General features: G+C 42.0%; 1 protein-coding gene across 10 annotated transcripts in view; it reads left to right on the forward strand.

The window, feature by feature from the left end:
• FAM13C (family with sequence similarity 13 member C) overlaps positions 1 to 21,457 on the forward strand; it is a 126,985-nt gene that overhangs the window by 78,210 nt on the left and 27,318 nt on the right. For all 10 annotated transcript variants that reach the window (XM_036026935.1, XM_036026934.1, XM_028511972.2 and 7 more), the window contains one exon: positions 9,400 to 9,484. In XM_036026935.1, the coding sequence (XP_035882828.1) occupies positions 9,400 to 9,484 (85 nt within the window). The remainder of the gene's footprint in view (positions 1 to 9,399; positions 9,485 to 21,457) is intronic.

Consider the following 21,457-nt stretch of genomic DNA (forward strand, 5'->3'; position numbering starts at 1 on the left):
TATCTGGAAGTTCTGGAGAAGAGTCCACATCCAAACCCATTCAGGTTGTTGCCTGAATTTATTTTCTTGCAGATGTAGGACTGTGATCCGCATTTCCTTGTTGGTCATCAGCTGGGGGCATCTCTCAGTTTCTAGAGGATTTTGCAACTTTCCTCAAATGGATCCCTTCATCTTTGAGCCAGCAACACTAAATCCTTCTGTGCTCTAAACCCCTCTCATGTTGTCCAGTTTCCACCAATTGAAAGAAACCCTCTGCTTTTAAAGGGTTTATCTGAGTGGGTCAGGCCCACCCAAATCATCTTTGTATCCTTGGTCAACTGAGTTAGAATTTCAATTACATGTGTAAAAACCCTCCATAGCAGCACCAAATAATGTGATAGAATAAGCCGGCTATAGAATTCTTGGGGGCTATCTTTAGTATTCTGCCTACCACAAAATGGAAATCCTTCCTAGTTCTGAAAAATTCCATGTATGAGCCTCATTTATCTGGCTTGGGGCATGTGGCCCTTTCTTGACCCAGTCATTATGAGGTTGGGGTTTGACTAGATTGGCTAGATGTAGACCACACTTCCTACTTTGGATCTGGGAGTGCTGTTATCAAAAGATGGATGAATGGATGCTGGCTGCATAATAATATTGGTCTCTGGAAGCAAAGTATCTAAGGTAATTTTCCTGTGTGCTGGACCACTGCAGGATGCCATCTGGCATTCTTCTGGTGCGGTTTTCTGTACTGAGACAATGTGACCTTGCCTCCCTACCAGTATTTCTTACTCAGCTGGAAGCTGTAATGATGTCCTATGATTCATTTAGTTTTAGCCAAGTTTTCTTGTCACTGTCAGTGAGGACATCCTTTGGCCAATATGATGATGGTGTGAACCCTGGTTTTAATTCTCAGTTGGATGAACTGCACAGCAAAGAAACTCTGAGCTGTTTCCAGGGCATGTTTATTCTGGCCTGTCTTTCAGAGGCAAATATCCAGTCTGGCTTTTTGTTTTCAGGAGAATCAGGTCTGTAGCCCTCACTGTCCAGGGGATCCTTAGGGTGGTATTGGCAGAGGAGACATAAGCCATGCCAGCAGCTGCCTCTATTCTTCCCTGTCTGAGAATTAACTTGGAGAAAGTTGAGAGGTATTGGGCCGGCAGAGAAGTTGTGGTAAGACTTACCAGTGCTGTCCTACTTGTATTTGCCTTTTGACTCCCAGCCTTTCCCAGCTTCCACACTCCATTGCAGCTTTGCTCCAGTGGTCCCTGCTCTGTCTTGTATGGCATCTCAGTTCTTTTCCTGGTTTCTCACTTTTTTGTTTAATCTTCTTCATGCTACTAACTTCCTGTCCTCTCATGGAAGGCTGGAAGGAGCTTTATGGAGTTGGGTGGCTCCCCGGTATCAGCCTGTGTTGTAGTTAAAGGAGAAAAATAAGAACCATGTAGTGAGTTTTCCATGAGGCTAATGTGTACTAACAAGTCTTTAATTTAGGAAATGTTCTTAAAAATTTTATGTGGCCCTGGCTGGCATAACTCAGTGGATTGAGTGTGGGCTGCGAACCAAAGCATCACAGGTTCGATTCCCAGTCATGGCACGTGCCTGGGTTGCAGGCCAGGTCCCCAGTGGGGGCCATGTGAGAGGCAACCACACATTGATTCTCTCTCTCTCTCTCTCTCCCTCTCTCCCTCTCTCCCTCTCTAACAATAAATAAATAAAATCTTTAAAAATTTTTATGTGTATTTTCCCATGTATTCTCACTTGTCAAAAGAGAAAGCTGATAGGTTTTATAATATATTCTGCTCCCCTCACCCCTACCAACTTTTAAAAAATATTTCTTCTGGTCCTACTATTACCAAAATTTTGCCTGAAAACTGTGATGTTTGGCTGTTTTTATCTAAGGCGTGATTTTTTCTTTCAACAGTATTTGTTGAGAAGCAAATGCATACCCAGCTCCAGTTTTAGTGCTAGAGTGGGCTGTGGGGGCTACAGAACTGTATTTGTCACCCCCGCGTCTCAGGGATTTACAGTGAATGCTACACATCAGCCCAATACCTGAGAGCCTGGTCTGGCCAGTGTTGGTGTCTTTTACTCTTTTTATAACATTGTTGGATTTCTTAGGGCTATAACACTCAGATTTTAGGTCAGGCAAAAGCTTAATTTTCTTGTTTTCTAACAAAATATTAGTACTTGAGGAAATGGCTAATGCTTTCCAGTATGACCTGCCATTTTTAAAAGCATAGGTAAGTCATTTATTTCATATGACACATGATTTTATTATTTCCAGTGGGTTATTTATTAATTTCCAATATTCATCCAATTTTAAAAATTAAAGTAGTATCCTTTTTAAAGATTTAATTTATTTATTATCACATAAAGGGGCAGGGAAGGAGAAAGAGAGGGAAAGAAACATCTACGTGAGAGAGAAGCATCGATCAGTTACTTCCCACATGCACCCCAACGAGGGACAGACCCCGCATCCCAGGCAAGTGCCCTGACCCGGACTCAAACCAGTGACCTTCCTCTTTGCAGAATAAACTGAGTCTACACCAGTCAAGGCTTGAAATTAAAGTAGTTTCATGAGAAAAAAATAAAGGGCCTACAGGCCGGTATAATTGGATGATTTGCCCACAGACACAAAATGAGTCAGTGATAGACTTGGGATTAAAAGCCCTAGTAGGTCCTCTATTGTACATGCATTTTATTAAATGTAGTTTTTAAGCAGAGTATTTTTCAGCACTAAAAAGAACTGGAACTGAAGTTGGCACACATAATGACTATATGGGCTACAACATGGACTAAATTTGCACACTTAGCCTGTTAGATATAATTGATATTCTGGAAAAAAATAATTTATTGGGTGTTTGTCCATCTTAATACCTGTGCTTTCAGATAGTTTTAAGTACTAGAAACTCAAAAGAGAAACAATTGAAACCCATTCTATGAGTGGAAAATGAGATATTCTATTTTTAGAAAATAAAGGTTATATCTAGAAATTCTCAAAGTCCTGAATTAAAATGAGTTAATGAAACTGCTATCTCTCTTGGACACCTTGTTTAATTGTTTATTTAATAAAGTGAACACAATGAAGATATTATAATGAGGTACAATTAAGTACAGGATTCCCCCTTCCCAGGGGGAAGTGATCTTGAAATCATCTGCCTGGAAGGAAATTTGGTTTGGTTATAGTGTGTTGTGGTGGTATTGTTTTTGTTTGAGTGCTACTAGCACCCAACTAGGGCCTAGATCTTCTTGTCAGCAGAGGGCTTTTTGAAGTGAATAGCTTGTTCTTTTACACTGAGTTTCTCCTTTGAGTATTGTGAGACCATCCCATGCAAAGGAACCTGGGAAGGGCTGAGTTGGGGGTGTCATCTTTCAGTTACAAGTAGCTGCAAAGCATGCTGGGGCATGAGCAACTCCAGAGATGGCATAGGAGGCTAATGAGGATGTCAGAGAGTTGGGGGTCAGGGGAAAGCTTTCATCCCTGGGAAAGATGGAGCTAAGCAGGCAAGCAAGGGGACATTTAGAGTGGACCAAGGCTATAGGAAATAGGGAAATATTTCTCAAGGTGTGGACCTTGGATGTCCTGCATGTACATGACTCTGCCCCAGACCACAGAATCCGAATATCTGGGGTGACTCCTGTCTGGGAGTTCATATCTTTAACAAACTCTCCAGTGATATATAAGTGTTTTATTACTTCTGAACCAGGGCAGCAGAGAGGGCTTGAATTTTGATACTCAGAAGGGCCTCCCAAGTGCTGCCTAAAGGGTCCAGGAAAACAAAACTAATATACAATGGCAGTCTCTTTGTGGGTTGCCTCCTGTTCTACTCATTGTGCTAGATCCAGCAGTGAACAATGGAGGCATGGTTCCAGCCCTTCTGGAGCTGGAAAGAGCCAATAAACAAGTAGACAAATAAAAATTATATATTATCATGAGCATTAGGAAGGAAATAAACAGGGTAGTAACACAGAAATTGGGGGGCCTTCTTTAGATAATGTAATCAGAACTGCCTCAAGAATTGGATGGCAATTTGACCGTGAAGCAACTACAGCTGAATTCAGCATGGGGAGGTAGGGGCAGGAGAAGATAGAAAGGGTGTGTGTATGTGTGTGTAGAATATGCATAGGAAATATGAAAACTTGGGGAAGAAGAGTGGTAAGTAGAAACGGGGAGGTCCAGGGATTGAGTTGTATCCCCAGATTTGAGTAGATTTCCAATATGAGTGTGCTTCATATCACCACAGATAATTTATATACAGTTCTTGGATAGATAAAGTGGTGGGAGATGGCCATGAAACCTCTTCATAGAAATTAAGTTAGCTGTTCCTGTTCTGCAACTGGTGAACTGCAGACCAAGGCACCCGAAAATAGCATTTAACCATCAGCCTGTGTGGGTGTTCTCCATTCCAACCCAACTAAAGTGGGACCTGGTAATTGTAGAGGAAAGAAAATGAGTGGAGTATTTTCTAAAACAAGCAGCATATTTTCCATTATGTAAAGGAGAAAAATTAGCTTTCTGAAAACCACACCTTGGTTTTATGGACTGTTCTCTGGCTTCTTTCATAACTAGATGGGAGACTTAGGGAAGCAGAGGTACTTGTTCTTTAGAAGGCCCATCAACCTTTGCTCATTTTTTCCTGCAGATCTCACAGACCATTCAAGGAGACTTTGCATGTAAACCTGGAAAAGCAGTAGTAGCAGACTGGCCTCAAGGGATGGGCTGGGGATAGCCTCACAGGGAGCGGAAGTCCTAGTAAGAGAAGGGCTGGATTGAGGTAGCAGTAGGGTGACAGGGATGTATTGCCCTTTATTTCTCTGTAGGGAAAACACATTCATGCACTAAAAGTCACCAAGTCAGACATGATTACAGAGCTACTTCCCCTTTCCCTGGGTTTGCCTTTTCTTTCCTGCATAGCCAGATGACAGTACTAACTGTCATTATTGTTTCATTTCTTTGCTTGTTTACTAGCCATCTCCCACAAGGAAGGGGCTGACATCAGTCTTCAGCTCCAGAGCCTGGTGCAGCTCTCTGTGTATTGAAAGCGGGCAGAACCAGGGACAGCGTGGTGGCATGACATCTTCACTGGGGCATGACCCTTTTGTGCAGAGTACAAGCTGCCCATGAACCTTCTCCCCGGTGGCTCTTTGGGGTTCAACCCTGATGGGACAGGCTGGATGACCTCCGTTACCCATTGGAAGGACATGCACATGGCAGTGGCATAGATTGCTCATAGGTAAAGCCCCCAGTCCCAGGATCCCAGGTCATCTGGAGAGATATCCCTTCATGACCGCATCTCACACAGGGTGTCTGAGCCCCTACCCTCTGTCCATGGCTGGGAAGCAGCAGGTCATTCTCAGGTCATGGGTCAGTTTGGCATGGGTGAGGGAGATAGCTGATGACAGGTGGTCTGCAGAGTTTCTTCTATTCTGCCTTCTTGTCTCCAATGTACAGCAGCGTATGTTTAACCTTCTCTGTGGAGGTCTTCTTGTCATTGAGACCTTCCTCTTCTCTCTCCTGTTCTAATGGACATATTTTTCTTTGTCTAGTGTCTCAGAGGAATAAACCAGCCAGGCAAGCAGATCTCCTTTGAAGCTTAGAGTCTTGTTTCCGTTTCAGCATGAGTACAAGTGAGGGGGAAGGTGGGAGGGGAAGATGGACGAGAACAACCCCATGACTACTAGTCATATACTAGTCATATTAGGGTCTCTGCATTATACCTCACTCTCCCTGGGAGTTCAGGGGCCTCTGAATGTGAAGTGACAAACTCCTCTGCAGTGAATTATTTGCTGTTTGTGTTGCAGGAATACTTGGTTCAAACACTGTCTAAGCTCCCACTCAGTGCCAGGTTCTGTGAAACTCTGTAGGCTAGGTGCATGTTTGCTTTCCTTTCCTTTAAAGTTGGAAGGATGTTTAGAAGTCATCTAGCCTCAGGCCCTTGCTAGACAGATGCAGTGCTGAGGCCCTGGAAGGTAAAGTGATGAGTCAAGGCTTCAGGGTTGGTGTGGAGTTTGACTCTGCCCCGCAGCTTCTGGGCTTGGGAAATATTTATAATAACCACCACATCCAGTCCCAAGGGTTTGCCACATGCTGGTGCTGCACAAAGTGCTCTGTGACTGCCCTCATTTAATTCAGAGAGCAGGTGCCATTGTCAGTGTTACTATTGTCTCTTTTTACACATGAAGAAATAAGGCTTAGAATAGCCAAGATGCTTGCCCAAAGTCAGATGCATAGTATGTTGCAGAGCTGACAGGGCCTCTGGCTCCGTGTGAAGGTCATGTTCTCTTCTGCTTTGCAGAGTGTACAGGAGCAAATAGAGCTTATCTACACCTTCTCTCTAAATGTAGGGAGGGACTGGCCTTCCTTCCTTCCTTTCATTTTTAAGTCATATATATGTGTGTGTATGTATATATATATATATATATATATATATGACTTTATATATATAATAACATTTACCATTTTAATTGTTTTTAAGTATACACTTCAGCAGTATTAAGTAATTCACATTATTGTGCAACCATCACCACCATCCCTACCATCCCTCTCTAGAACTTTATTCTGATCTTTCCAATGTGAAACTCTGTATGCATTAAATACTAACTCCCTGTCCCTCCTCCCCCCACATCAGCCCCCGACAGCCACTGCCTACTTTCCATCCTTATGAGTTTTACTACTCTAGATACTTGTCCTTTTGTGAGTAGCTTATCTTACCATACAATCCTCAAGGTTCATTCATGTTGTAGCATGTCAGAATTTTCTTTCTTTTTAAGACTAAATAATACCCCATTGTACGTGTAGAGCACATTTTATCAATTGGCTGCTTCCACTTTGTATTAGTCTACCAAAACTGCATTAGGGCTGCAATAACACAATACCACAGACTGAGTGGCTTAAGAGACAAACATTTATTTTCTCACAGTTCTGAACATTCAAGAACAAGGTGCTGGTAGAGTGGGTTTCTCCTGAGACCTCGCTCTTTGGTTTGTGGATGGCTGCCTTCTCAATGTATCCTAATATGACCTTTCTTCTGTGCATGTGCATCCCTGATGTGGGTGTATGTGTGTGTGTCTGTCTCTCTAAGGACATTAGTCATATTGAACTCTTATGAGTTCATTTTACCTTAATTTCCTCTTTAAAGGGCATACCTACAAATAGTTGCTTAGGGGTTAGAGCTTCAATGTATTAATTTAAGAGAAACCATATCTGTCTATTGTGAATGTTGCTATAAATATGGGTATACAGATGTCTCTTTGAGCCCCTGCTTTTAATAATTTTGGGCTATATAGCCAGCAGTGGAATTGCCAGATTTTTTTGGTAGTTTTATTTTTAATGTTTCTAGGAACTGCCATAGTGTGTGTGTGTGTGTGTGTGTGTGTGTTAGCAGCTATACCATTTTATATTCTCATGGCATTATTTCTTAATTTTGTAAAGTTTTGTTCTTTTGAGAGGTCACTTTGATTTCCAAGGCCCTCTAGTAGGAAGCTAGCCTGGAATTATTCTTTTTGCCTCTCAGATATTTGGTTACTGAATCTTTCCAGAAATTTGGTGCCCTTGCTCCTTCTGCACCTTCTGTCAGCAACCTTGGGCTCCTGCTTCCATACTTACCTGCTGGGAAAACATCCCAGAAAGGAGGAGGAAGCAGTGAAAATGGCCTGGTCTCAGATAGGTGCTTCATCCAAGCTGCAGGCTTTCAGGCAGCAGCCCCTGAGCACAGAGGAGGTTTGTGCCGGATCTCGCCCCATCTCTGGGCACACAGAGAAGGGCCCCTGAGCCTGGTTAGGCACCTGCCCCTTTCAAAAGTGGCCAAAAGACAGTACATTGAAGATGTTTCTTAATAAGCAACTTTAACACTGTTGCAGGTTCATATTGACTCACATCAATAGAAGGAATTAAGGCATGTATGGCAGTGGTGGGGGGGTTGGCATGTGAGGAAATGTTGGAGGTAGGTATTTATGTGAGGCAAGATATAAGGGCATGAGGGTTGGTGGGGGTGAGTGGGTATGTGAAATACGGTGCAAGAGCGGGGGTTGGATATGGGGGTGTGTGGTAGGTAGTGGACGTATGTGTATGTGTGTAGAATAGGGGGCCAAAGGGATGCTTGTGAGAAAGGAGTATGTATACATAGTGGAGGGGAGGTATTTGGGGGTTAGAGTATGTGTGTGAAGTGGAGTGTGGAACTATGGGGGTTAGGCATGAGGGCATGGAGGATGGAGGGAAAGGGATGGGTGTGGATATAGGATAGGGATGGGTGTGTGCATGGAGTGGGGTATGAAGGTGTGGCAGTTGATATGAGGGTGTGTGGGCAATAGGATATATAGAGGGTAGGGTGTGAGTAGGAGAGTGTGCGTGTGTGTTGGAGGGGCATAGTAGGGGAAGGACCAGTGGCTCCACTCCAGGTAGCTGCCCTGCCAGGAGCCTGGTGGGTGGAGGAGCTGCTGAGGCCTGCAGAGTTTCCCAGCTGTGGGGGAGTGGTGCCTTGCCGGGGACTCAGGCATGACTCACTTTCACCTGGTTGGGGAATTAATTTGCTGGGCATCTGCATCATGGCAGGATATGTGCGTCAGTCTGTATTACTTTGTTCTTATTAAGAACCATGGGAGAAATTTAAAATGAGGAATGGAGGGGGTGGGGTGCGGTCGTGCTGGGAGCTATGAAAGATAAATTGCTTCTCCCTCAGTGGCTGGGTCACACTAAGTGACCAAGGTCATTTCCTTCTTTTCTTCTATACTGTTCTTGATAAAAGGCAGTTGCAAACATTTCATGTGTGAGAAATAACTTCAGAAGACACCCCCCCCACACACCCACACACAGAGATGCACACACACAGGCACATACCTCCCACATACAAATGTAGATAAGGGAGCCCCAAAGCACCTCCCAGATGCCTGGTGGCCCCTGCAGCAGTAACTCTTTGTGCACTGCGGTCTGCTGCAGTCTTTGCAGTGGAGGGACGCTGGCTCTTGTGAATGGTCGCCTGGGAGGGGCCTAATGTCATCTGCTCCTGATGTCAGCACAATGAATGAAACTCTTGCAAAGCGTAAAGCCTCAAGCACCCGGGAAGCAGAAACCTTCTCAGATTGGTTTCCTGGCTGCAGCGTCTCTTGCTGACGAAATCACCAGTCCCATGTGTCACAGACAATCCATATACGTTAGGATTTAAATGAGGCAGAAACTGAGGCTGCATGTGGACTATCGCACAGCTGATTCTGGCACAACCATCTCTGGCTGAAGCAGCTGTGGGCACGACCCTCTTCCTGCCAGGTGCTGGAGAAAGGGGTTTGCAGGACCTGCAGACCCACTGTTGTGCATTAGCCATCTCATCAGCTAGCCCGATGTTCTGCTTTTGCTGGCAGAATTCCTTGCTGAAGCTCCAAGCCCTTGAGACTGATCTGTGCTCTGCATTTTTGACAAACCAGGAAGAAGCTGTTCAGGTGCATGGAGGCAAGGACCCAGCCCCAGTGTCCACCCAGAGTGTGCCAGCCGAAGGGGAAGATGCTGCAGGTAAGAGGCAGGGTTGGGGGAGCTCCTCATTTGTACTCTGAAGATAGTTTAGCCTCTTTTTGTTTCATCCTAAACCCGGCCCCTGGTGGGAAACAGTGCTTGGTGCAACATGAAAGCTGAAGAGTTGCTCGAGTTACACCCCAGGAGCTGAGAGGGAGCAGAGGGAGTTAAGATGTGCTGTACCATAGAGCCTTCTCTCCAGGGCGGGCCAAGAGTCTGAGGTATATAAATGGGTGTCCAGTGGAAAGCAACCATCACTACTCCTAGTCCTCATTTTCCTATGTGGTACCCTCTGGCAAACAAGAGGTATACTTGTATTGTGTTGCTGGACTTTGATAATCTGTGCTTAAAACTTCTGAGTTTTGAAACTCATGATATGTTTGAAGTATTGAGGGATGGGGGAGATTCAACACTGCTACTTCGTTTCTTCTCCACTGCTCGTAAGATGGCCTATCAACACAGGGAAAGTAGAGGGGAGTAGTAGTATAGCTCATTCTGAGCCCGTATTGCCCTGCTCTGTCTCATTGTTTTTTAGCTTTAATTTCTGTATTGAAAAGTCTCAAAATTGGGTCTTATTTGTCTTAGTTTCTCTAGTTTTAATCCAGGGGATGATTGGTTAGCTAGCAAGCAGAAGGGAAATTAATGCTACCAGGAAGACTCAGACAGGAAAGAAGCACTGATTTACATGAGTAGAAATGAGAGCACAGATTACTTTTTTTTTTTTTTTTACACAAATGGGTCAGAAGTCTGCAGACTGCTTTCTGGATAGATGGTAGAAACAGGCTTAGTGAGCTTGCTTCCTGAGATGTTCCTTATCTCCAGGAACTGAAGCAAGAGATTTACAAAGTAATCTGTTTTAGTACCATTAGTGATAGTACATTTAAGACATTACTGTTAAAAACAGACCACATGGTATAAGCAGGCAAAATACTTATCTCCAGTTTTTGAATGCTTTTGAATAATAGTGGTCATAGCAACTGGTGGAAGCTACCTTTATCATTGAAGACTTTCTCCGATCCAGGCACTGGTCTGAGCATTTTATATCTATTATGTTCAATTCTTACACTGACCTGTGAAGTAATGCTATTCATAGTAAGGACATTGAGGCCTAGTGTAACCCTGTTAGTAAGTGGGAAATCTGTTCCCCACGATGTAGGTGGCCAGCTGGCAGTCCTTGTTGCCTGGTGAGCTCCCTTGCTCTGTTGGCCATTGTGTTTGGATGAGACAGGAGCCAATGAGACAGGAGCCAAGTAAAGCTGGATAGGAGCCAACATCAATCTAATTAGGGATTGAAGTTAGATTATCAGATAATGCTTGTCTTCTGCCACCAACCCCAACAAACAACGTACAAAACCTATAGAGAAGACTCAAAGCCAAATACAAATTAACTTTTGAGTTATCTGATGTTTTGTATACTACACAAGTATCTGGAAAAGAGTGTTTAAATAAGATACAGATATATGTATATTTTTAATTGTGACTTTAGTGTGTGTGTACCTGTCTTATTTTATTGAAAAGTCCAGAATTGTTTTTGTATTTTCTCATTCTAGATGGACAGGATTGTGAATAAGCTTGCTAACACTCTCTGTAAAGAAGTTTATGTAGGAGTTGCTTGTGCAAAGAATTGTCAATATATTCCATGTTAGGTGTCAAATGGCAGACATGGGCAGAAGGCTCCTTACAAAGGAGGCTTGTGGGTTGGATGCTGGATTTTCCAAAATGTGGGTGAATCTGAGATGTCTCAGACCTTCTCCAAGAGTCTGTGAAAAAGGGAGATTCTGTCTGTCTCAGCCTCTGTCTCTCTGTGAGCACATTCGCATGTGCAGGAGGCGGCAACAGCTCTTGTACGTTTTCAAAGATGAAACCCGTCCTGGTGTTTTCATCTTTGTAGAGCTTGTGCCAGCAGTTTTTAATTCAGGGTCTGTGGTTGGGTGTCTGGAGTGATCTTTAACACCTTGGAACTCTACTTTATTGTGCGTGTATGTAAATTCCCAATGAGAGTGTGATTGCATAAGATTAGCACAGGTGGTTGTAAGTCTATGAAAGATTACAGTAAATCAGAATTTTCTCTTACAGTCTAGCATCTAGTCCTGAGATTAAATGTATATAAACATTGAATTGGTAACTGTTAATGTCAATAGTTAGTAACAAAGACAAAATCCAATTAATTTTTACAGGAATATCTGGCTATAATATACTACCAATTAATTATTAAAAGCGGACTTTCATAAATATAAATTGATGTTATTTTCATGGATTTCAAACTTAGTTTAGACTTGATTAGGGCATGACTTAAGTGAAGTTTAACTTTTCCATTGGGCATCTGAAATGATGATCTGAGCCGAGTATTATAATCTGTGTCTTGAGATCAAAATATTGACTTATAACTTGGATTTATGGGTTACAAAGGTCAGTCTCACCTACTAAAAGACCTGAAATGCTCCCTGTTCTAGAAATCCACTTAAAAACTGCACTTGCAGTAAGAGCACATGTCATGGCAGCCCTGGAGGGCACTGCACTCTAAATAGTGTTCCTGAACCTTCCTGCACATCACAAGTACCAGGAAGCTTTTCAAACATGGGCATTCTCAGTGCTCATCTCTGGACAGTTGGGGGTGCAATCCTGGAATCTTTGTTTCTAAACTTCCTCGCTAATATTGGGAAGCCCTATTTAAGTGACAGTGTTTTGAAGAGGTCAGGTTCTCTCAGGTTTTCTTTGACTCTGCTTCACCTTGGTGTCACCAATAAAAAGAGATTTCCAGAACACAAAGACTTATAACTCAGGCTCTGTGACCAATTGGCTCAGTCCATTTACACCAGGAAGAGAGAGGAACTCAAGTACCCAAGTCTGTAGGCCAGGAATTGATGGGATGCAGCCTGGATAAAGGATGGGGACAGGGACAGATTTCAGGGATATAAAGCCTCTTAAAGAAAATTGAAAGAAAGGAAACCAGCTAAAAGGCAGCTTTGGGACTGTCCATGGTGTAACTGAGTACCCTGATTCTCCCAGGACTGTTCCTGTTTTAGCACTTGAAGTTCCACATGCTGGGAAATCCTCAGTCCCAGGCAATCTGGGCAGCTAGACACCCACCTGTAGGTTGCAAATTGCATACAACACTTGGGCTCAAAATTCCTCTAAATGAACAAACAGCCTCTTACAGCTGATGCAAATGTTTCCTCTGTGGCATTTGTAAGCATCTATTCTGGTGTTGTGAATGGAAAATGAAATGAGGATTGTCTTTTTAACTGCTTGTCATCTTCAAAGTGTACATAGGGACTGTTTGGCATTTCATATGACTAAGCATAGTAATGCCTGTTCTGTCTGACCGCAGGTGATTGATGGCACAGAGTTTGTAGCAAAAGCTGTCACTGGAGATAACTGAAGGCTTATTACTAGAAATAATAATTCCTCAGAAGTACCTAATTAGTACTTTTATTCTAAAATCTTGATTTTTCAAGTTGAACTTTCCATTTGGGCAAGAGCTTTGTTACTAATGTTGATGATTAGGGAACACTAATGTAGTGTACAGCCTGTAATTACTTGCTTGGTCTGTAGGTGTCTCCTAATGTAGAAGTTGAGGCAAAACAGAGTCAAAGAGGATCTTCTTTCTCACATTTTTAGACATTGTCCACTTGACAAGACGTTCCCAATTAATTGGAAGTACTTGTTAAACTTACAGATGTCTGGGCTCCCAATATTAAAATGCAAAATTAAAATATAAAGATGAGGCCTAAGCATTTCTAGGTTTGAAATACCCCCCTGGTGATTCTCAGGTGCAGGGAGATTCAGAAACACTTTCTAGAACATAGTGTTTCTCTAAGGGTGCCATGAGATGTGTTCTTGCCGCAGGCGCAGCTTATGATTGGATTTCTGGAACAAGGGGGTGTCTCAGGCATCCCACATGACTTGGTGCTTTATTCTATCTGGCAGCAGCCTCAGACAGTCTTTGAAAGTCAGTTAGAGGTGGTCTCTAATTCTTCAACCTCAGCAGTGCACTGAATTTCAAATATCTTTTAGAATTTTTTTTCATTACAAGTCTGTGTATTATTTCTAAATCTTTCTTGAACCTTTTTATACTTTCAGTATGCAACACCAGTTGCTTTAACTAAAAAGTGGCTCCTACTGTGAAAAATACCTCTCCTTTTTATCCTAAATTGGTTCCTTTGAAAGCAGTGATTTTCAAAAAACAACCAGGTTGATTTTACCCACCTTGGGGATATCGAGCAGTATCTAGATATACTTGGAAGGTGAGTGGTGCTGGCATCTAGTGGGCAGAGGTCAAGGGTGCTACTGAACATCCTACAAGGTCCAGGTGACCCCCTGGGTTCTGCCACACTGTCTCAGTGGAGAAGCCTTCAGACCATTATCTGATCCAAAATGTCAATAGCTTCAAGGTTGAGGAGCCTTACTTTAAAAGACTTTAAATAACATCAGCATTCGCTAACAATGACCTCTTCATTTGCTCCTGGCCTTGTCACGTGGGTTTTCCAATTTATCTTCAAAACAATTCTATGAGGTAGGTGGCATTATTATCCCCGGATGAAAGATGAGCAAGTAAACTTGAAGGGTTAATGTAACCTGTTGGAGGTGTGGAGGTGTGGAGGTGGGAGGAAAGGTGAGGAGTTGGGGTTTCCCCATTTGGACTCTGTAGTCTGCGCGCTTCACATGATGGTATTTGTCATTCAGCCTAAAAGCAGAGTCCCCATAGTCCCAATATTCTAGAGTTTGACATTAAGCCCATAGTCACCCTGTACATTCTCTGCACAGCTAATGTGTTTTGGAAGTCTTTTTTCTTCTTTATCCATCCCTGATTTTGTTGTGTCAGACTGGAGAGACCTAGATTTGTAGCTGATTAAGCTGTTGCAGCCCCTCTGTTCTGTAGTCATTTCAGCTTCTCTGATCTAAGCCATCTCTAGGCCTGGTGCCTTTCTTGGTGTGTGTTTACCTGACCTGCACAGTGTATTCCAGGCGGAGTCAAATAGAGTATTATTTATAATATGGGCACCGATGTTACACTTTTAGAAAATGATATTGGCAGAAATTGGGCAAAGTTTACAAGGGATCCTTGTGTTATTTCTTACAACTTTATGTGAAACTACAATGATCTCTGTGAAATTGAATGAGTACCTAAAAAATATTGGCTTGGGTGTTTTATAGAATAATTACAAAGTTAATTACATTTGTTGGGTTGTTTTCCAAACTCTTCTGAGAGACATTCACTATTTTCATGACATTTTTGTCATATCTGTGTATTCTGCAAAAACTTCAAAGAAATCTCATTTCCTACCAAAGTAATAGTTTAGTGCTTATTATTTTTTAAGAGCAGATATATTAGTGTTCTCTAGCTCTGTTGCCTACTGGCCCATAGTGAAGGTCATCTGCTACTATTAAGCCTCCTCATGGTCTGTGGCCTTTGTCTGTGGTTGCTTAGCATTTTACTCTTTGAAATACATCAACATTATCTGCAAACTCAGACTTATGACTCAGCTTCCTCTTTGGTGTTATTTCTGAAATGTAAAATAAGATTAATTCAGGATCCATTTGCTAGTGTTAGTACTGACATGTTTGTCATAAAGATACTAATTCATCCCTGCTCTTTGCTGCATGTTGTTAAGTAGATTTTGTATCCATTACAAAACATTTAGCCCAATCATCATTTGGTTTTGGTTTTAAACAAATTTTGATATGAAAAACATGCCATAGACCTCTTGAAAGCCCAAGTAAATTATATTCTTTGGTTTTGCCTTATTCAGAAACACAGTTCTTTGCAGAATTTGATGCATTAGTTGGGTGATATTAGACAGGTTATTTGATCTCTATTTCAGTTTCCTTTTCTTTAAAAAGGGAAAAAGGATAGTATCTGTTTCTTAGGACTGTTATGAGAATGATGTGTATGTAGCTCAATGTGTATGAGGCTCTTAGAATAATCCCCATGGTAAATGCTCAATAAATGTCAGCTGTCATTATTTAAAAAGCTGGGCATTTTTGCAATATTCAGAGTTTATGTTGCCTTTCCTCCAGTTGATACTGCTTAGATTCATCTTTAAAAATCTCATCTATCATAATGTTCAACTACTTTCAAGGTGCCTATATGCCATTAATACTGTTTACTCCCTCTGTCCCCTCTAGAGTCCTGCATATGATTGACATTATGCTAATTCCCTTAAGCAAAAGGTATTTATAACAGCAGTAATCTATACAGCTGATGCCTGAATAATTTCCTCCTATTACAGTTGAAACTACATTTGTTATCATAAAATCTATCCTGTGCTAAAACTATGACATAACTTGGCTGGCAAAGATCTTTATTATTAACACATTTTTCTCTGATACTTTTATAGCCATCGTCATAGTTTCTGAAAGAGGGAGCTTCATATTAACTGCTTGTTTTCCAAGCAAAAGTATTTTTAAATGATTTCAAAATTCATAGGTGACAATATAATTCTCTAAGGCTGTTTCTATAACTGCCTTATTGGGAAGGAATAAATCAGTCCTACAGCTGAAACTTCCAGGTGATTATTGAAAAAAAAAATTCACTTTTTAAGGCAGGCCAAGAATTGTGGTAATGTGCATGTTTCCATCTTCCTCACTACAACTCTTTATAAATGAGGATTCTGAGTTTGACAAGGTTTGCCTGGCCAAGGACCTATCAGCAGTGAGCAAGTGGCATCTCAGACCAAGTCTGGGGCTCCAACTCAACAGCCTGGGCTTTTCGCAAACAGGCTTATAGTCGTGTTATTTTCTTTAATTAATAGATTTTATTTTTAAGGACAGTTTTAGGTTTTTCAAACACTAAGCAATGAGTTGTCACATACTCATTTCCCCCTGCACATACTTCCCACAGATTTTATAGCCATTTTAAACCTTTCTTTCTGGCTATTCGTCCTTCCATGCTTATGAAGAGCACAATGTGGAGGTGACTGGATGGAATGCCTAGATAGATGCTTGGTGTCGGACACGCCTCTGGCCACCCTCTACCCCTGCCCTGCTGGTCCACGGTGGGCAACCACTCCCACCTCTTCCAGCTCCCCAACACTCTTATGTTTCTGTGGCTCTGTCTATCGAGGCTGGGGGTACAGTTTTTTCCTGACTAATTGTTTCTAACTGAAGGTGGACCCTAGTAAAGATACAGCCCCCATTAAAGGTTGGAATTTTTTTCATTAGTCTTCCTGTTTGCTTTGTATGTTTAATTTTCCTTCTGTAAAGTACATCAGTTCATAAATGAAAATTCTCTTTTGAAAATGGCTCTTGTTATCTTAATAGCACATTTGTATCAATGTACCCCCGAGGTGATCAATGGTGCATGAATCGACTAGAAGACCTGGGGAGGCTGAAAGGTGTCAGCATCCCACACTCCTCTCTCTGTATGTTCCTCAGGAGGGCACCTCTGACTTGTGGGTGCTGTCAGCAACGATGCTTGGTCTTTTCCCAGCCCCACTGCTTAAGCAGAACTCTGTCACCTGAGCATGTGGCTCCACTTTTATGAAACAGGAGCAAAAAACAAATTTTTCAGAGATCAGACAGTGTTCATTGGCCATTTCCCTTGGGTATTTCTCAACCCTTCTTTGACATTGTGCATAGAGGCAGAGGCATAATCAGAGGAAACTGAAAAGATTTATCTAGTCACTTGGTAAGTTTCTCTAGAAGGTTATTTCTTCTTTCCTCCCCAAATGAGGCACTCGGTTTGGTGCCATATAGAAACTGCCACTAAAAATATGAATTATCCCTGCCTGAGATGTTCTACAAAATAATGCAAAGAATGGACTTCTTCCCTATTCCAGGAATGCTCACAACTGCCCTCAGCATGAGTCACGTTTCCACAGCCCACAGCATGGTTATGGATTAGGGTAAAGGCACAAATGTGCCTTTGTCTTATGTCTACCCTGAAGACCTCAGTCTTCCACAGGCTGGAAGCTCGTTCCACCGCACATTCCCTCAGGGCCAACTTGGCCTTTGGCACCCTGCCTCACCTTTCTTCTCAGCCACCCACCACCACAGTGTCCCTGTTTTCCTTCTCCCCCCGCAGAGTTCCAGCTGCTTCTCTTCCTCAAACTGTTTATACCTACCAAAATTATATTGAAAACAATATGCAATGCAAAAAAACAATGTCATTTTCCTTCGTTTGGACATTTGGAAGTTATTTATTCCTTAGTCTTACTGTTGAGACAGTGAAAATACTAAAAAGGAACTTTGTGTCTTTTATGAAAGTGTATATTTTATTACTAGATTTTTAAAATAATCAGTTATAATATACTCTGAAAATTTATGTATTTATGTATTTCTGCAATTAAAATGTTATGTTTGCTTGGTAAAAAGTGCTGTATGTGTTAGGTATAATAGCAGTAGTGCATGAAAAAAATATTCCAAAATTATTCCTTTATAATTCTTTAGGCAACAGGAATGATTGGATTAAATTTATCTTCAGACCTATTCAAAAACCCAAAACCTGGATCTGTATTTACCGATGGAAACTTAATTACAAGATTACAACCAAAACTGTAGAGGCAAGGAATAAGCTTAAATCTGAGCCAAGGCTTCTTGATCCATGTAGTTTTCTGGTTTTCAGGAGGGATTTTGGAATTTCTCATTGCTTAGCTAACCCAGTGCCCTAATCTATTGACTGGTAATTTTAACTGAGGTCAGTACATAGGCTCCTTCAAAATGAAAACGAGGCTCACTGCCCCTGCCTCACTGTAGAAGTGGGCTTTGAGGAAGTGCATGCTGACCTTGAGCCCAGGAAGGCTCTGTCTCCTGAGTTTCCTACCTACACATCCAGGGCCTACTGGGCACCTCCACCTGGATAACCCAAAATGCCTCTTAACTGAAAGCATCCAGAACTGAACTCATCTTTCCCTCCCCTAGCAGGCTCCCCTCCTGAATTCTCTAACTAGAGAAAAGATACCATCAAAAAATACAAAACAACAATTAACATTTATGGGTAGTAGATTATGCCCTCTTCCCCAGGCATTGTTCTAAGCACATAAGATTTCCTTATCTATTAAAAATCTTCCTAAAAATTTATAAGGTAGATACTGTTATCATTCTTACCTGAAACAGGACTTGACATACAGTAGATGGTCAATAAACATTTGTTGAATGAATGAATTCCCATTATACTAATGGGAAAACTGTGATCAAAAACAATTGAGTAATGTGTCCCAAGTCACACATAAGATGAAACTAGCATTTGAATCTAGGTGTTTCTGAGCCTAGAGGCTATGCTTTTATCTGTGATGGCAAACTACCTCTTGGGCTCTGCAAGGTGCCTGTCATAAAGCCCAGCTCTGCCTTCAGAGTGACAAATTTCCCACCCCTGTAGCTCCCTGATGTTTCTGGTGGCCGTTCACAGAAGCTGGCACACGGAAGCCTGCTTGAAATGCCAGCCTCCCACCACTCAGGAACTAGGGCAGCCTCACTAACCCAGAGTCCCTCTTCAACTGTCCTCATTCCTACCCTGTCTATCCTAACCTCAGAGGTAGCTTCTCCTCTCTCTGTGGTCTCTGAGCAAAAAAGCTCTCTAGTTTCTACAGGCTTACTTATGGGATGACTTCAGGCTTACCTGTGTTCTCTGGTGTGACCTCACAGCTAACCCCTAGTACCTGCAGGCACTCAGATTCAGCATACTGTAAACCCAAATCATTGTGTTTGCACCAGATGTTTTGGGGTTATTTCTTTTGTTTTGGTGGCCCCCTTTTTGGGAGGCTGGCTAAAAATTCTGATGTTTGAGTCTCATGAGAATCATGCTTTTGGCTCAGTTGGCTTTTAAAACCAACAAAGTCTGGTGTTTTGGCATTTTAGAATGCTACCTGAGAACCCACCATGATGAGCAAACCCAAGAGGACAAATTAACAGACCCACAAGGCTATGTCTAATTTATTGCTCAGTTAGATCTCAGCAGTCCATCTCAAATGGTTGCAGGTAGAGATTTGCTTAAATTGTGAAAGACTTTAAAAATTCACGTTAGAAAAAGTTATTTTTAAATCTGACTGATTCACGTGAGAGCTGTAGTACAGCATCTGGTTCTGCCTGGGGTTGCAGCCAGGTCAGCCCCGCTCTCTTGGCCTTCACACACTAACGATGAGTATTTATCTTCTCTACATTCCCTATTGCTCAGTGAGTGGGCTGCCGGAAACACTCTTTGGCTCTGGGGTCAGGGGCATGGAGTCTTCTACCACAGGCACTAGCCATACCCTCCCTGAATGGAGTTAACGCAGGCACACCGCTTTCCCTACTGAATTCAAAATGAAGATCATAGTGCTGCTAGCCTCACGTGCTTGTTAGGAAGATTAAACATATGCAAAAACTCTTATTACAAGTTCAAGGACATAAATAACATTATTTATTGTTATTATTCTTACTTATAAATGAGCACTGGTACTAGGGACAATAGGCTGAGGGGCACGTTGGCTCTCAGTTCAAATATTATCCCCATAGGGACTCCTAGTGTAGTTGTTGTTCAATAAGAGAAGGTAATATTCAGCTTTCTTACTTTGATGATATTAATTATTAAAATGATGGTTCTCATGGTTATTTTATTTTTAGCAGTTTCCATGCCTTACCTCAATGTTTCACCAAATGCATGTGCTATATAAAAGATGCATGGATGAACAGTGTTAGTTCTAATAGGAATTTATTTTCATGTGTATTAGTGGGGAAAAATGTAACTAGCACATCAAATTTATGATTTCTTGGTGGTCATGGCCTAGAGTGAAGCTGAAATTTTAAAAAGCTGTAGGTTGAAATTAATCTGTCTAAAATATATAACAAATATATAGCTTTATACATATATACACATATATAATCTGTACTTTGATATACACATATAGTAAAAAAGGTTTGAGGATAAGACAAAAATTTGTGGAAGATAGTTGTATTTTATTTTATTCTCCCTTAGTATTATGAAACAGGCACTGCTATTCTCCTCATTTTACAGATTAAGAACTGAGGTTGAAAAGGGTCTAGTATTTGTGAAGTCTCTCTTAATAAGAGGTGGGCCCGGGATTCCAACTCTCCATCTTTGCTGTCTGTCATGCCGCCTCTGGTGCTGTTTCTCAGAAAATAAGTTTTCTCAGGAAAGCTTATTTTCTCTTTAAAAAGTTTTATATGCCCTGGCTGGCATAGCTCAGTGGATTGAGTGTGGGCTGGGAACCAAAGTGTCCCAGGTTCGATTCCCAGCCAGGGTACATGCCTGGGTTGCAGGCCATAACCCCCAGCAACCGCACATTGATGTTTCTCTCTCTCTCTATCTCCCTCCCTTCCCTCTCTAAAAATAAAAAAAAATAAAAAATAAAATAAATAAAATCTTTAAAAAAAAAGTTTTATATTAACTTTTATTGTTTTTCCTTCCAATAAAATGGACACTTATTTGTTATAGAAATTTCAGAAAATACAAAGAAGGAAAAAGAAATAAAACATGTTTTATTGTTGTAAGAACACTTACATGAGATCCACGCTTCTAACAACTTTAATAGTACACTACAGTATTGTCAACTGTAGGCAAGAGGCATAGCAGATCTTTTCCTTTTCTACCACAGCCCTGCACGAGGGGCTAACCAAGGACACTGAGAGAGGTCTGGGAACCCCCTGGAGCCCCACGAGAGCAGGCAGGCCAGCCGAGACTCCTAGTTCCTAGACCCATTTCTCTAGACCACATTGCATTGTATGCTGGGCCCTGGCAAGCCATTCCTTCCTTTGGAAGAAAAAGTAATGTCTCCCCAGAGAACCATCAGAAGCCATCCAAGTTAATATTGCCATAAGCTTCTCCCTACTGGGGAGCAGGGCCTGCAAGTGCTGGCCCTGGGCTCTGTTCCCAGGATGGCAGCGGTGATGGCTGGCTCTGAAGCTGCACAGGCCTTTCCCAAACAAGGAGCTCAGCAATTCTGTCTGCACAGACGTGCACACCTATACAGGCACCAGCTGATTTAATTAAGCCCTTTCCAATCCAAATGCTAAGTTTGGGCAAAGATCTGAGGT

The sequence above is a fragment of the Phyllostomus discolor genome, chromosome 5 (assembly GCF_004126475.2).
Source record: "Phyllostomus discolor isolate MPI-MPIP mPhyDis1 chromosome 5, mPhyDis1.pri.v3, whole genome shotgun sequence".
NCBI classification, from domain to species: Eukaryota; Metazoa; Chordata; class Mammalia; order Chiroptera; family Phyllostomidae; genus Phyllostomus; species Phyllostomus discolor.